This window comes from Misgurnus anguillicaudatus, chromosome 21, assembly GCF_027580225.2.
Source record: "Misgurnus anguillicaudatus chromosome 21, ASM2758022v2, whole genome shotgun sequence".
Taxonomy (NCBI): domain Eukaryota; kingdom Metazoa; phylum Chordata; class Actinopteri; order Cypriniformes; family Cobitidae; genus Misgurnus; species Misgurnus anguillicaudatus.
This window is the reverse complement of record NC_073357.2, coordinates 34,997,266-35,013,674: the sequence shown is the minus strand read 5'-3', so window position 1 is coordinate 35,013,674 and position 16,409 is coordinate 34,997,266. Positions and strand designations below refer to the sequence as shown.

Here is a 16,409-nt window from a genome sequence, read left to right as displayed (position 1 = left end):
ATATCATTGTAATATGTCATCAACATTATTACTATCAAACCAGCACTTTTCACAGCTTTTTTCTGGCCAGCTAAATCGTCTTCTGTTGTTTTGATCATGCAGAAATTATTTATCATTTTACTCAAGGTTAAAGTATCAGCCTCAAACTGACGTATTGATCATTAGTTTGTAAATATTTAAAGTGGCAAGCAGCTGTCACACTTTTAGTGTAGTCAGCATAAAGCTTAAGAATCACCCTTTTAGCTTGAATGCAGGCCCATGTGCACAGAGAAAAGAGTCAGGACAGTAAGTTTCGTACAGCCCATACTGTAGGTCTGGAATTAGTCCAATCTTCAGTACTTATAGTACCTCATTAGTTTTCATTTTTACCTCTTTTCTCTTTTTCTTTATTATTTTTAAAGAATATTTTAATTTTGATTTAACAGAGGACACAGATCAAGGTTTGTGGGAATGTTTTTCTGACCCAACCCAAGCGTTATTTAACCTGTGTTGCTACTCTGTATGTGGAGAATGTCATGCCTTTTTCCCAATCCAAAGATAATCTTTCTTTGGAAAATGAAGGCATAGGCTATCAGCTCAGATGTTTCCCAGGCTAGCAACCATGTTTTATGCTGACTTTATTTTCTGTTTGTTTATAATTTTGGATGAAATTTGTATTACTCAGACGATGGCGATGAGAGTCCAGACAGTCCTGGTATGTTTTAAAGTGTGATGAACTCATAGCCATTAGACCCTTTGAGAAAATGGGAAACTCCTTTTCACTCTTGACCTGATGTGACAGACAGAGTGCATTGGTTCCTAACTCAAGTCCGGGATGTTTTATCTTGTATTGAATCTGGTCCAACTCTAAACGGTAGTTTTTATGTACTGATAATATGGGTTATACATTTGGGGTATAAAAGCAACATAGGATTTCCCTGGAAAGCAGTTTGGAACCTCTGAGGATATATCTGTACTCGTATATATCCAATATGCCTATCCTCCTCTTGTTCATACTCTGTGATGACTCTGCAATTAATATATAACAACAATTGTTTCCTTATTAAAACATTTTTTATTTCTATAAAGAAGGGAATTGTTTTTGTAGGAATGGAATGTTATGATGTTTGACTGCTCTTTGTGTTGCGTATGGTATGTTTCCCCCATTTGTGTTGGGGTCTGTTTCACATCCTTTTCATTTTAATATCCACCTAAACTGCATGAGTGAGCATAAACCAAAGTGGGAGAATTGCATCTGATCTGCTTCAGCAGTACTGAAATGCAATTTCCACCAAAGCCAATGGTACTGTACAGTAGATTTCCACTGAAGGCTTTGAACTCTGGTATCTGTAATGTGGGTGTTGAAATAAGTCTATATTGAGGATTTTAACTTGTACATACACCCACTCTGAGTTGCAAGTAAGCTGCTTTTATAGAGATGGGTAAAGGAGAAAACCAAGAGAGCACAACAGGAGCCTTTAAGTGGCAAAACATGCTGTGTTCAACTAGCAGATTGACCGGTAATGTTTTTTTGGACGTTCTCTTTTTTTACCACCACTGAGCGTGAAAACTGCATATAAGCTTATCAAAGATCTTTGACACATTTGAAAGCACTCTTTGGTAAACACTTTAGAGGTGTTAAAGTAAAATGTTGCCTTTGTTTATTATTAGGCTATCTGTTACAGTATGTTCAAACTAAAGTTACTAATATACACAATTAAAGCTTAAAAGGTTAAGCATTCGCTGTAGGACTACTGTATTTCAGACATCCCATACTGCAAAAAGTAATTTCTATTTTTTTGGGGGCGTACCACCCACACCTCCTGGAAAAACTATAATAAATTAATATATTTATATAATTTATATTATATTATTTAATTGTTTTGTATTGTATTGTATTATGTAATATATTATATTACATTATATTCAAGGAGTTTTAAGGATATTTTTAAGCACGTCTACAGGGAGTTTGCTCTCATAATAGAAGTTCAATAAAGTAGTCCATTCGGCTAGTACAATGAACAAATGACACCTAAATATGTCTTTACAATCATTTAATCCCTCCGGGGGAAAAAGCCCCTGTTGCGAGCTAAACTCATTATTTTGACCCTATTAAAAATTAAAATTCAATCATTTACTCACCCTCATGTTGTTTTAAACCTGTATGAGTTTATTTATTTGGTGAAACAAAAGTGAAACACAGTTGATGGTACCCATTGACTTCCATAGTAAGAAACACAAATGAAGAGTTTGGTTCCAAAATGCAATAAATCCATTTTGACTAATTCCTGTAAAAATGTGTTTTCTATACCAAGAAAGTGACAAGATGATAACCACTATTTTCTGTTACAAACTTTCACATAGCATCTCTAGGTTATAAAAACATAAAAAATTCAAATCCATAATTTGATTTTCAAAGATTTATTATAAAAACTGATTATTTTAAAGTTTTTTTTCAAAATGCTACATATCTATTGAATATATAAATGTGCATTCATCCTTCCCATGTTATATTCATTTAGTTGACTAGTCGTATACACTGATTAAAAATAAACATTAATGGCATTAATCAAAACACTTACTTTGTCATATTAAGAACACTGTCATTGCTGCTGTTATGCATGGGACGTCATCGCTGAACCTTTTTTAAAGGGATCAGCTGTAAAATGTTTTGGTCCTGCTCGATTTTTGTTGACTTCGAGTAAAATAATGGAAAGTTTTTCATAAGATCCCCTGGGGTCAATGTGTTAGCATGACAGTAGCTTGATGCAACAGCCGGCATTTTTCCGTCTCCCGAGTGCCTCTCACATGAATTATTCGATTTTGATGGCTTACGTTTCTTCTCCGCCACAGAAAACCACCACAATGCCATCAAAAGTATTATTTTGTTTTTGTTTGTTTGTTGATCACGAAGTACAAAGTAGATGAGGAAAACTAGGATTTTGTGCATATTCAACGCACCGCTATTGTTGTTTACAATGCGTGGAATGGTGCGCTGTGATTTGTTGAGCGGATTTATTGCATTCTGCAGAGAAGGAGGAGTAGTGTTTATTGCATTTTGGGAAAAAGTGAGAAAAGATGACAGAATAGCACTGCGGATATTGGATTTTGTGTAAAATTAAGAATTTGCTTTTTAATGCTGGCCTGATACAATACTGATTTTGGCGGTAACTCATAAAAAAAGGCATTTATCGCGTTTTGGAACCAAACTCTTTAAATACTAAAGAAGTCGATGGGGTGTGTGCTTGCCATCATTTTTCAAAATATTATCTTCTGTGTTTACCAGAATTAAAGAAACTCATACAGGTTTAAAACAACATGAGGGTGATTTAATGATGACAGAATTGTCATTTTTTGTTGAACTATCCCTTAAAGCATACACTTTAATGTTATTAATGAAGTGGGATGTCTGCTTTTTCATAGTTGCAGTTAATTGAAGCACTTTGAGCTTCTCTGACCTTCAGCTCTGTACTAAAAATCTATATTGCTCGGTAGAAAAATAGTATTTGGACCACACTTAAAACTTTTTTCTGTTCTCTCTTTTTCCCTGTCTATATCTCTTTTTCTCTCTGTCATTTCCATGCTCTCTGCTGGTTTTCTCTGTTGTATATGTACATGTGTCCGGTGCTTGTGGGTTGATGTTTGGACTGGTTCTGTCTGGGCCGGTGTTCTTCTCTGTCCCCTCTTTTAACTAATTCTGGCTTTTGTGTCCAGTATTTGGGCTAAATTCTCTTATGGAGATTGTAACAGAGATCGGCCCGGGGAGCGGAGAAGGTGGGTTCTGCCCTTTGCTGCGTGAGCTGCATGCTTCTCCAAAGCCAGTCAGCTACATCTGCCAGCATCCCGTTCAACCATTGCTTCCTCATTCATTCCTCACAGTCAATACTCACCCTGTGACATATGTCAGTCATTGTGATTGTGCTGTTTTGTTTATTCATGGTGAACTTGGCTTTTGACAAAATAATAACAAGGCAATGAAGAGCAATATCACAAAAGAGCAATGGTGGTTATGCAGGAAAAATTGTAGATTCTGATGTTGTGTGTAGCGGTCAGCTCTATGCAACACAGTAACAGGAATATTAAAAGAAGTTGTAAAATGAGAATTATGTGCAAAAAACAAAGTTAGTTTTTTGACTTAATATAAAAAGCAGCAATCTTTTGAGTATCTGTGCATCTGTTATGACATCACTGCATCGTGGCAGGCTTCTTGATATTTGATGTTTATTTTCGATGGTGTTTCAGATTATTAGAAGAACATATGTGAGATGTTACTTGGTCTTTCGGACTTTATTGTTTCATTATGTGGAATGTAAAATTGTGTCTGATGATATTTCCAGACTCATCCTAACATGTAATCTACCACATAGCGTGAGAGTGTGTAAACACGGCCATCTGTTTGTGTGCTTGTACGTTGCACACAGCGTCTTATCACGGTTGTGCCTATCGCATGTAGGCTAAATGCACACAGGCTGAATAGACACACACATTTTATCGCTTTTTATATATATGTGTGTGTGTATGTGTGTTTACTAATACCATGCACTCACCGTGGTAAATTAATAATCTGAATGATGTATTTTTCTGGTTTGGTCTTATTGCAGAGCAGACTGTTTTTCACTCATCCATTCTTTCCCACACGTTTCTCACTCTGTTCTTTGCCAGCGTGTGTGCGTGTTTGTTTGCTCCAGCTAGCGTCACTGCTCCTGCAGCTCTCTTTACTGCTCAAGTCCTTCAGTTGCTCTCTAACTGTCAGCATCATTAGATATAGTGTCCAAATACTAAGGTGTGAAAGAAATGAGTTTCCAGTGTGTTTTAATCTCTGTTTAAAACAATTGCTTTGTATGTTTGTGTGTATATGGGATTTTACTTTAGTTGACTATATTTTGTCAGACGCAGACTAAAACAAGACATCTGTGTAGATATACTAAATTAAGGCTCAGTCACACTGATCCGACAAAAGCTAACCAACACAGACAAGCACCAACAAGTGCTCATTTTAGATCCAACATCCAACTTAGAAAGTTAGTGTTTGTTGGATCACTGTGAAGTTGCCTTTAGACTACAAAGTGGGTTTTAATGCAGTAGTCATTGTTTTTTTTCAAATGCTGTGCCCTTACGAAAATTAACCATAGTTTTATTCGAGGAGCTCAGATGCCTTCTTCAAAATTGAGATGATATGATATCAACCAAATGCTCCTGACACACATTATATGCTCATTATGTACTTTCGCTTCAAATCCGCTCAATCCCGGCCTCAGGTCATTCAGAAATACCGCTTTCTTGGCAGAATCCAGTAATGGCGCTTTTCCATTGCATTGTACCCCACTGTTTGGTTTGGGTCAGGTTGGGTCAGCTCACCTCACTTTGACTTGGTTAGCTTTTCCATAGAGTTTAGTAACACTTTGGAGTGTGAGTGATTATAGGCGTGTCGTTATAATTTTGTGCTGCCTACTGCTGTGACATCTTACAAGTGAGAGCGTTGTTGGAATGCTATACATTCCCATACATTCATTTATTTCTCAGTCCGCCACAAAATTTAAAATAACCACCACAAATAGATGTTTGCACATCGCGTTTATCACTACCTCTGTCTCACATGACAGTTTCTGTAGTCTCACTGAGTCTCATTTAAGTTGCATTTAAGCATATATGCGGACGTGTGCGTTGCGAATGTGCCGCCACAAACTGCAAGTCTGGAAAAACTGGTATGGTGTTCCTGATTCACAACCTGTGGATGTTTTCATCTCTGAAAGGGAGTTCATCTCTAAAGCAAAGCACAGATGACAACAGGTTTACTCGAGACAGTGCAAGCTAGCACGAATGTAAAGCTAATCTTATAGCGATGACGCTGGTAGTGACGATTCTCTCAGACCAATCAGTGATCAACAGTGTTTTCGCGTCACGTTTTGGAATCAGCTCGCCACTCTTGAAACCCCAACCGAGGTGGTACTAAAAAAAGTATCGGGTACGTACTGTACCCAGTGGAAATGCCACCAAAAGTAAGCCAACCCGACCCAAACTGTGAGGTGCTAAGCAATGGAAAAGCACCAAAAGAGTCTGATTTTTAAAAAAAATGCTAATTTACAAGAAAACATGTTAGGTGCATTTAGAGTAAGGTGACCAGACGTCCGACTGAAGTTGTCCCCGGAAATGTCCCCGTGTTACAGCATGTCCAAAACAACCAGCAAATACACTGAAAAACCCGATCAACATGTAGTACCAGACCGGAGCAATCATGTAATGATTATTTTCACCAGTAGAGGGGGCCGCGCCCGCGAGCTACTTATTAGTTGCGCACGCCACTGATTTTGCGATGAAGAATTTACTACGAGACATATGAGAAAGCGTCATTATCATCAATCAAGTTATCATAAGATATGAAAACAGTTAATTTATGGGGGCTTAAGGTACTAACTACTCATGTTAAATTAAAATAATAAACCAATGAAGTGAACTAATCACAGTATGTTACGGAGCATTTGTTTTGTGAAGGCTAAATATGTTTACATTTTGCATTATTCCTTCTGTTCTTCACATTTACAATGTAATGAAATCAGCTGAAGTAGTACCTTAGAAGTCATTTTTGATGATGGGGTATGTCTCTTGTAAAAAACGGGGAAAATAGATTTTTAGGATACAGAGAATATTCAATTAGAAACACTGAAAAATTACTTATTAGTATTTTTCTCCTGTTTTCAGTACAAATATAAATAAAATCTTTTGCATTTTCTTGATGGGCAAAATGACCTAAGAATATAAGTCTAATTTTTAGACCAAAATATCAAATTTGTGCTTAAAAAAAAATCTGCCACAACTTAGTTCAAGAAATTATTATTTTTTGCATGTTTTAAGCACAAATTCACTTAATTTTTTTTTTTTTAAAGCTAGATTTTTCATAGGGGATTTTGCTTATCAAGAAAATGCATCTTGATTTAAGATTTTTTAGATATTTGAGCCGAAAACACGACAAAAATACTATTAAGTAAGAAGTAAGTCATTTTTTGCAGTGAACCCACAAGAATAAAAAGAAGAAAACTTTCAAAAAACATTTTGTCCCTATTTTGTAATTCATAGAGATCTTAATGATATTTTGACCATTTAACTAGGAAATGTCCCCGGTTTTCATTTTAAAAATCTGGTCACCTTAATTTAGAGGGTTTTGCATCTGAGCTGTTTTTTGTGTATTGCTTACTATTGTGAAAATTATGGGTTTTATTATAGTAACCATGTTTTTTTGTGTTTTAACTTTAGTAAAACCATGGTTAATTTTTGTAAGGGTGGTGTGTTGGTTTGCTGTGTGCGTGGGTGTTTTTGTATGTGCGGTGGTTCACTGGGTGTTAAGGTATGGAAGCAGGTTTCATGTGACATACTACATTCATAGGAAATCTGACACGTGATTGTTTTTTTTTTAGGTGCCCGAGCTCCCAGAGCGCTGGTAGATCAGAAATCCTCAGTTATTAAACACAGTCCCACTGTCAAGAGAGAGTCTCCATCTCCTCAGGGCAGAGCAAACAACACTAGGTACTGCTGTATAATAACTGCTGTATTTAAAAAAATAAATTACATTTTTATCTTTCAACCTAAAATTTGAATATTAGTTGACATAACAATTTTATTAAGATAACTTTCCTTTTTTAGTAGTGTTTGTGCTGCCTTAAAATTTTAAGTTGAACCAACAAATCTTTTACAGTGTATACCAAAATTATGCAATGAAAAGTTAAAAAATAAAAATTGAATATAGTAAAATAATTCAATGCTAGTTTGGAAGACCAAGTGCAGATTCTTGGTGAAGTACCTTTTTTAATCCAATAAGTCTAGATGTTGATTAAGTTAATGAATACAGTACATTATTTGCATGAAATGGTGAAATGGTATTAAGCCAGGTGAATATGCGACACTACTGTAGCTTTATTCAATTTATAATTATTATCTCCTTATGTCCTATTCAGTGAGAACCAGCAGTTTTTGAAAGAGGTGGTCCAGAGTGTGCTCGACGGGCAGGGTGTGGGCTGGCTGAACATGAAGAAGGTACGACGCCTGCTGGAGAACGAACAGCTGCGTGTCTTTGTGCTCAGCAAACTCAACCGTGCGGTCCAATCAGAGGAGGATGCTCAGCAGGAAATTATAAGAGATGTGGTAAGTCAAAGACATTAGAGGACACAAACAAAAGTGAATGCTAAACTATGCAATTTTGTTTTGTTCATTATGTTTTTGGGTGTTTGTACTTTTAGGAGATCAACAGAAAGGTCTATAAAGGCATGTTGGACATATTAAAGTGCACAGTGTCTAGTTTGGAGCACTCCTACACTAATGCTGGGCTGGGAGGCATGGCCAGTGTGTTCAGTCTGCTTGAGATAGCACGGACCCACTACCAAACCAAAGGTAACCTTCAACTAGCACTTGAATATTCAGTTAATAACATGTCAACACAGAGGTTGATATGGAAAGCTGTTGTTCCTCTCCTTAACAGCAATATGAAGCTTTGGGTCTAGCTGAATAAACCTTCTGCTGTCTGTTATCATGGGATCTAATTATATTATCTTGGGATTTCCATACCTGTATACACAAATCATCTATACCTTTAAATTTACCTTCTATCCTTTGTTTCCATGTTGCTATTTCCTGTTTTTCCCCGTCCGGCGCTTTGTTTCTTCGGCGCCCCCTTGTGGCTCACAGATCCAGAGAAGCGGAAACGGAGCCCCACGGAGGGCGTAAGCAGCCCAGGCAGTAAGGAGAGCCCATCGGGCCGAATGGAGAGCGCCAGGGCAGCAGGCGTGCTACTGGTTCCCCGTATCCAGTTGCCGCCCCCTTCCTCTGTAAAAACATCACGGCACTTTGATACGCGGAGTCTGAATGAGGAGAATTTTATTGCGTCTATTGGTGTGTAAACTACAGTCCCCGCTGCATGCCCCTCGCTGCTTGTTATGTTCCCTGAGCTCCCAGGGGCCACGTGTCCCTTTGGTCCCCATCTTCTGTTTCACTAACTGTCTACACCAGCTAAAACATTATATGATTTAAAATTACTTAATTTTTTTAGCTTTTAGAGCCAGTGAATTTGCCGTTGGCATTGGTTGGTGTAGACACATTACTGAAATATTGTGATGGAAATGTACTTCTTCTGGAATGTTAAACGTGTTTTTTCAAATCCTGTTTGCCAATCCCGGTTCCCTTTAAATCCATCGGATGCATGTTAGTTCCACGTAAACACCCTGACCTGCAGCTCTGTGTAGCCGAGAGTTAAATGGTGGGACGGTGAAGGTCTTGGACTGTGCCACTACTCTCTATAAAAGGATCCTGAGCTGTTATCTCCCCTGTTGACAGTCCTACGATGAGCATAGCACCAAACCTAACCACAGAAGTCTGCATACATTTAATACGGTTAGCCTATAGTGGCTTGCTGATGTTTAGGCCCAAGCCTCTGATTGGTAGTCATATCTGGGTCTGTGTACAGGGGATAATCCACCACGCCAACCCCTCATAACGTTGCCTTGTCTGTCCTTTGGTAATAATGCACCTCCAATTCTACTGAATGTCTCCGAGACTGCACCCTGCTTCTGCAACACCTCATTTCACCCAGCAGCTGCGAGGCTGATTTGTCGTCTTCATCTCATGCCTTTTGCATCACCCAGGCCATCCACCCTCACCTTGGAGAGCCATTGCCCATTATGATTGACTAGGATGGAGAAAGCGAACTATGGCATGAGGCTGATCTTATATGAAATCCATCGATTTGGCTCTTCAGGAACAGGGTTGCTCTGGATGTTTTGTAATGGAACCACACACGATTTGTGATGCAAGATCCAAAATTTCTTTTCTCCTGTGTGAGCATTACAAAACATCCTTGTTTTGCAAAATTAGACATTGCATTGTTTAGTTTTATTTATTGTTTATTTATTGCTCTTCAAAAGAGAAAAGCTCATCCTCCATATCTGACAATTCAACCGGCTCTCTGATTCTCTCTCTGTCTTTCTCTCCTTGCTTGCAATGCATCTTGGGTAGAATTGTGGAGCAAGCACCAGGATAACAGAAAGCAAAAAGCTTTGGAAAAAGAACAGAGTAAGATCACTTCCCTAAGCACCCAGTTAGACTTTACCTTGCAAAACAGCAAAGCAAGGAATCTGTCCTTCTACCTGCACTAGTCCTTTTTCCTTAAAGCAGCAGGAGTTGCCAAAAATGACTACTTCTACAGAGCCCACTATAGACTCGGGTCCAAACGTAGGGGTGTGGGTACACCCCACATTTTGTCATGGCTGCAGTAATTTCAGAGGTTTCAAAGGAAATTTTGATATATGAAATAAACTCAGGTTTTAGGCAGAATCATATTAAAATGAGATCATTATTTGGGCCGGTATTTCTAAGTGTGCAAATCTGTCTCTTGACTAGGGACGTGCATTTTGGTCATTTTGACTACTTGAGTACTTGACTGTGTACAGCTATGGTTTTCAGGATTGATGTGGGATGGAATCAGTTCCATCTGCACTTTTATTTACTGTGGCAAATCGATGTCTTTTCCATCTCATAAAATCCTGTGCCATGAGCACATTTCTAAGTCTGTGTAGTTAATAAATAGTGTTTTAAGTTTTAAACACATCCGTATACCGCTGCATTCTGTTTTCTTTTATTCTTTATAGTTGTTTTTGAAGAATTTTTCCTATGCCAAATCATTTTCTCCAGGTGGTATCTACTGTACTTTATATGCCACCATAACCATCATTTGATTCGAAATAAAACACTCAAGTACTCAAGGCCATCCCTATTCTTGACCTGGTTTGCACTCTTTACTCTTTCTGGAAAACATTTACTTTTCCTACTGTGATGGATTTAGTAGATTTATCTCACATGTTCCTAGATTTATTTGGTTTTAGGAATAATTCCCATTCCTGTGTCCCTGGACAACAAAACCGTCTTAAGGGTCAGTATTTTGAAATTAAGATTTATACGTAATCTAAAAGTTGAATAAATAAGCTTTCTATTGGTGTATTTGTTAGGATAAGGCAATATTTGGCCGAGATACAACTATTTCAAAAATCTGAGGGTGCAAAATATTGACAAAATCTTCGTTAAAGGAGACGTATCATGAAAATCTGACTTTTTCTATGTTTAAAGGCCCATTTCACTGGTAGAAACATTAATCTGTATTGAAAGTGGGACTTATTTGTGGTCAAAATGTAACATAAATTGTGCCTATTTGACTGAGAAAAGACAGAACGTGACTTTAGGGCGCATTTGTATGGAAAACTACAACTCCCACAATGCACCACAATGCACAGCTCTGCAAGCCACTCCCATTAATCGTAACACTGCTCAGATATGCTATTGTGTACATAAATGCCACGTTAGTATAACAAAGAAAGTAGAAACACTCACTTTATAGTCAAACGTCTGCAGGCTTTGGCTGTCGCTTTCAGTTTAGGATTCTAAAATATGTATCCAGGACGCCTCTGTCCATATACGGTATGAAGCTTGGGTAGGAGCAAGCTTCATTCAGTTTCTGATTTATTTTTGAGTGCTTGGCCAAACATGTATATTCTCAAAGAAGAAAATGACGCATCCTGCACACAAACGCGTCCACCGCACAATATGTGTACTCCACAGATGCGCTGGCAAGTGCTTGTGCTCGTAAACCGAAACACGTCTGTGAAATAAACACGCCCAAACAGGCGCAAAGTGCCTCTCTTGCCCGGGACCATTCACCAAACAAACGTCCATATCCTGATCTGATGCGGAAATCACACATTACTCATGATAGATACATTTTTTAAATATTTACTAAAACACATTTACAAAATATCTTTATGGAACATGATCTTTACTTATTATCCTAATGATTTTTGGACTAAAACAAAATATTGATAATTTTGACCCATACCATGAATTGTTGGCTATTGCTAACAAATATATAAATATACCCATACTTATGACTGATTTTGTGGTCCAGGGTCACAAAAAACATTTGTAGTACACTTTTGCATTCATTTTTACAAAATTTTAACCTCTCATTTACTGAACTCGTTTGGCTCAGGCAGATCTTTTTTTCAACCTTATTCTAAAATTTGAACATAAGGATATGATGTGTGATAAACTACGTAATCCCACACTTATAAACTTTATTTATTTCAGCGTAGCGTTGAAGGAATTATAAAAAAATATGTTGCTACAAGACCATGCATACTGACACCTGCTGCTATACAGGACTATACAAGTGCTGTTGGGTTGAGATTAGATGCACTCATTTTTCAGTCTTTGGAAGTGCAGATTGTTTCATTTTCTGGTTTCAATGCCTCATACGGTATAATCGCTCCCAAACAAGTTGAGGTTTGCAATTGTGACATGACTTTCTTCATTTTAAAGCAGTGAGCGGCACACCAGTAGTAGCTGAAGCTTCCCCGTGTCTGATGATTGGTTGACTGTGTTTGCCTGCATGTGTGACTGCTTCTGTCTGTGCGTCTGTAATATAGTGCTACTGTGAACTGATCTGGCCCACTGTCCGCTGATCTGCTTCCGTGAGTTTCCCCAATTTGACTGCAGACATGTTTTTTCTCTCTGCCTGCTTTGTAATCTAATGAGTGGCAGCTGGCTGAAACAGGCTTTATTTCCCAACATGAAAGTCTTATTAAAGTCGTTCTGAGAAAGCTTCAGCCTGCTGTTAGTCATGCGATGTCCCAGAATGCAGTCCAGATTTTGTGGATGGAGCAGCTGACTGTGTGTTTCTATAGGGGCGGATGGCACAAAGCAGCGAGTGGAAGGTGCTGATACAGAAGAGAAGAAATCTCAGATCAGTGCTGACAGTGGACTCAGTGTGACCTCTGGCTCACAGGTGCGTTATAATCTTAACACCACATAATGCAAGAGGGGCCCAGATTCCCAGTGGGATATAAAGCATTAAACGGAGCAATTTTTGAATATTTTATTTTATTGAAATTTTATTGTTGGCTTTCCTTCCTTCTCTTTTCATTCTGGTATTTTTTTTGTAGAAGAGTGACACAGAGTCCCTGGCGAGCTCCGAGCCTCCGGCTCTAAAAAGAAGCACCAGCCAGGACTCAGAGGCCAGCACAGTGGTAGGGCACGGCCAATACACTGCCATTAAACCTGTAAACAGATAGACTTATCAATATCTAGACCAGATAGATTATAGTTTTTACCTAGGTGGTTGCCTTTATGTAAGTTAGGATGCCTAAGGGGCCGTTCACATGGCACGCTTAAAAAGCGCATGGAAATCGCTAGGCGTGTAGGTTCTTGTCACATGACCTGCGGTTCGCTTACGGCATTCTGAAATGTTTTCAACTCGATGCGGTGCAGACGCGCCGGGAAAAAACGAGTGCATGCCGTTTGAAATAACAAACTTGATCGCGTAAAAGACGCGATTTGTGAATCACCCCTAAGATGGCATCCTAACTTGCATAAAACCCTTGTTTGGGAATGTTTTGGATCATTATTTATACAATAATGTGTTTATAAAAATAACACTCCTTACTCAAATCACAGTAGACTTAAGCTTAAAAATATATTATTGCCAAAGTCTATCAAAATCATTTAAGCTATGACATGATGCATAAATAAGAGCAGATACATATATACGAATATTGTGTAAATTACTTAAAGGACAAGTTCGGTATTTTAAAGCTGCCGTCGGCAACTCTGGAGGATTGAGCAGTTTCCAAATATTTACAATTTCATGTCCCTCCCCCACTACCTCCGAGCTCGTTCTCGTCAGCGCGTGTGCAAAAGTATTATTGTGAACGCATACTTAGCAAGAATACTTAGATTACTTGCATAACACTCCGAAATACAATCAATGGTTGATAAAGCACAATTACCTGTTGAGAAGAAATGTGGCAAGCTCTGCATCCAGCTTGAAATCTCGTAGATTCCTTTCAAATGCCGGTCCGATATAGTTTTATTACGGTCACAGTCGCTTTCTATCTTTGTTTCCTTCTTTTCATTCTCTGTGTATGTAGATATAAAACATAATGGTTCATTATAAAAAGGTCTTCATACACCCCTGATAATATAGTTTTGTGTATTATTTAGCAATTCTGTCAAGAGATCCTTCTAAAAATTACACACTGCACCTTTAATTTGTGATTTGATTTTTTTAATACAGAAATAAATGAAATCCAATCATAGTAACAGATACTGTCAATTTGTCTACCATCGTGAATGTAGTTGCAAAGCTGCAATGCTACCCTGGATTTTGAAGTCACAAGATTCTGTCTACCTATTCAAACAGTCTTTGTTACAGGGGCGCACTTATGATGCCTTAAAATGTCTGCTCTATTGGGAGCTCATTAGGTTTTAAAACAGAGCAACACTCTGTACAAAGTCCCATTTAAATGACCCTGTTGATCTCCTGAATCAACTTTATAGTACCTTCAGATCCACCTTAGCACATACAATTCAAAGATGTATTTACTTTGTCTTTCATTATCGACTTTTTCCAGTTTGTGCTGAATAAGTGACTTCATTGCAGTGCTTGTATTTGCTTTTTGTTTCCTGTACCATTGCTGACGTCTGACCTTGGATATGTAGGTGAGTAACAGCTCAGGTGAGACGCTGGGTGCGGACAGTGACCTCAGCAGCACTGCTGGAGATGGCCTGACGGGCAGACACACTGCCCATCTCAACCTGTCCCGTGGCACACTGTCTGACAGTGAGATTGAAACCAACCCTGCGACCAGCTCGGTGTTTGTGAGTTTCCGTCACTCTTTCATATCTACAGATTCTTTTATTATGGGTCCAAGCATGAAGTTCTGGAACCATACTGTATTACTGGTGGTGTAGAATAGTAGTTAAACAGCTGAGCTAATAAAGAGCTACAGGCTCAGATGTGTTGGAATAAAGAAAAATAGAGCTTAGTTAAAAGGGGGTGCATAATTTTTGAAAAACACTTTGGAAAGGGGAGTCGGGCCGAGTACCAAAACACACTTGTAGCCAATCAGCAGTAAGGGGCGTGTCTTCTAAACAACATTGTTGCCTATGTCAAAAGAAGGTTTAGATTCTATTGGGGTAGGGGCGTGTTTGTTTAGGTAATTTCAGATATCAACATTGGCTTTCAGAGATCATGCACCCCACCTTTAATATGGAATTTACTGGTAAACATCCTGCAAACCAGTCAGTATGATAAACTGTGATCATTTAGGAAATGCCTTCTGTAATGCTCAGTTGGTCAATGTCACCCACATAGGGCAAGACCCATAAGCTGAAGCCGGGAGTAAAGGAGCCTGTGGTTGTTAATAAGGGAACACCAGTTCCACCTCATGAGGACTTAAGTATGAGGATCTATCTGTGTGAGGGGCTGCTGGGTAAGAGTTCATCTTTTTTCTTATTTCTTTCTGTGTTTCTTTTTAATTTCCTTTCTTTTTCTCCTCTGTACTGTTTTTCTAGTTCTGTGTCCGCTTCAATAATTACCTCCAGTGTCGTGTTTTCATTGTTCATATTAATTAAAGAAAGATGAGGCATTTTAAAGTTAACTCTTGGCGTTCCTTATCCTTTAGTCTGAACTAAGAGAGCAGTCCTTTATTCTCCGGGTTTTTCATTGTTATGATTTTGGTAATTTGTCTATACAGTAAAAAGACTTCTCACATTGTGCCATTAGAGCTTTGTAAAGTAAATAATCTTAACTATTAACCTATTAATCTGCTGTTTTGTGAATTAACCAGCTTCTGATAAATTAGTGGATTGCGAATTTCACACAGCTTTGCTTCTTACTATCTAACACTTTCTTTGCCTTCTGCTGGGTGGCCAATTCCCTCCCTCTCTCTCTCCCTATCGCTCTCTTTTATCTCCTTTTTTAATGCTGCAAAGGGCGAGATAAGAGCTCGGTTTGGGACCAGTTGGAGGATGCTGCCATGGAAACGTTTTCTCTGAGTATGACTGAACTCTGACCTTTGACCCTTGAGATGTGTGTGTGGGTGCGTCCGAAACCGCATACTTCTATACTATGTAGTAGGCGAACAGCGGTAGGCGAGGCGAGTAGTATGTCCGAATTCATAGTATTCCAAAACCAGTAGGCGAAAAGAAACTGGATGACCTACTACTACCAGCAAGATCCCAAAGTGTTCATTCAATGGAAACTTTGCAATCCCATGATCCCCCAGGAGAGCGGTTATCCAACGAAGAAGAAGATGGAGGGGCGTTGTTTTATCCCAAAATGCCCAAAAGTGGTAGCACGGCTCTATTCAATTTCAAATACTTGTGTTAAAATTGCGTTTGTTTAATGTCATTGCAGTTGACAACAAACTTGTTGATATGACAATGTACGTCACGTTATAGCAGGTCCGAATTCATTCACACTATCCATATTTATACTATATAGTGTCTACTGTTTTAACGGTCGATGAGTACCATTCATCTAATTCAGTACCGTCACAGTATGCGATTTCGGACTCGGCATGTGTGTGTGTTTTTAGCCTTATGGATTTTTTGACTTT

General features: G+C 38.5%; 1 protein-coding gene across 50 annotated transcripts in view; it reads left to right on the top strand.

Annotated features, from left to right (window-relative positions):
- Positions 1–16,409, top strand: part of madd (MAP-kinase activating death domain) — a 76,560-nt gene that overhangs the window by 44,262 nt on the left and 15,889 nt on the right. For 5 of the 50 annotated variants that reach the window (XM_073859014.1, XM_055204650.2, XM_055204615.2 and 2 more), the window contains 12 exons: positions 402–440; positions 3,694–3,753; positions 7,392–7,500; positions 7,929–8,115; positions 8,211–8,361; positions 8,656–8,859; positions 9,979–10,035; positions 12,696–12,796; positions 12,954–13,037; positions 14,509–14,667; positions 15,164–15,281; positions 15,784–15,846. In XM_073859014.1, the coding sequence (XP_073715115.1) occupies positions 402–440; positions 3,694–3,753; positions 7,392–7,500; positions 7,929–8,115; positions 8,211–8,361; positions 8,656–8,859; positions 9,979–10,035; positions 12,696–12,796; positions 12,954–13,037; positions 14,509–14,667; positions 15,164–15,281; positions 15,784–15,846 (1,332 nt within the window). Of the gene's footprint in view, positions 1–401; positions 441–664; positions 695–3,693; positions 3,754–7,391; positions 7,501–7,928; positions 8,116–8,210; positions 8,362–8,655; positions 8,860–9,978; positions 10,036–12,695; positions 12,797–12,953; positions 13,038–14,508; positions 14,668–15,163; positions 15,282–15,783; positions 15,847–16,409 lie in introns of all 50 variants that reach the window. The other 45 variants (XM_055204939.2, XM_055204836.2, XM_055204668.2 and 42 more) reach the window with 19 other exon arrangements.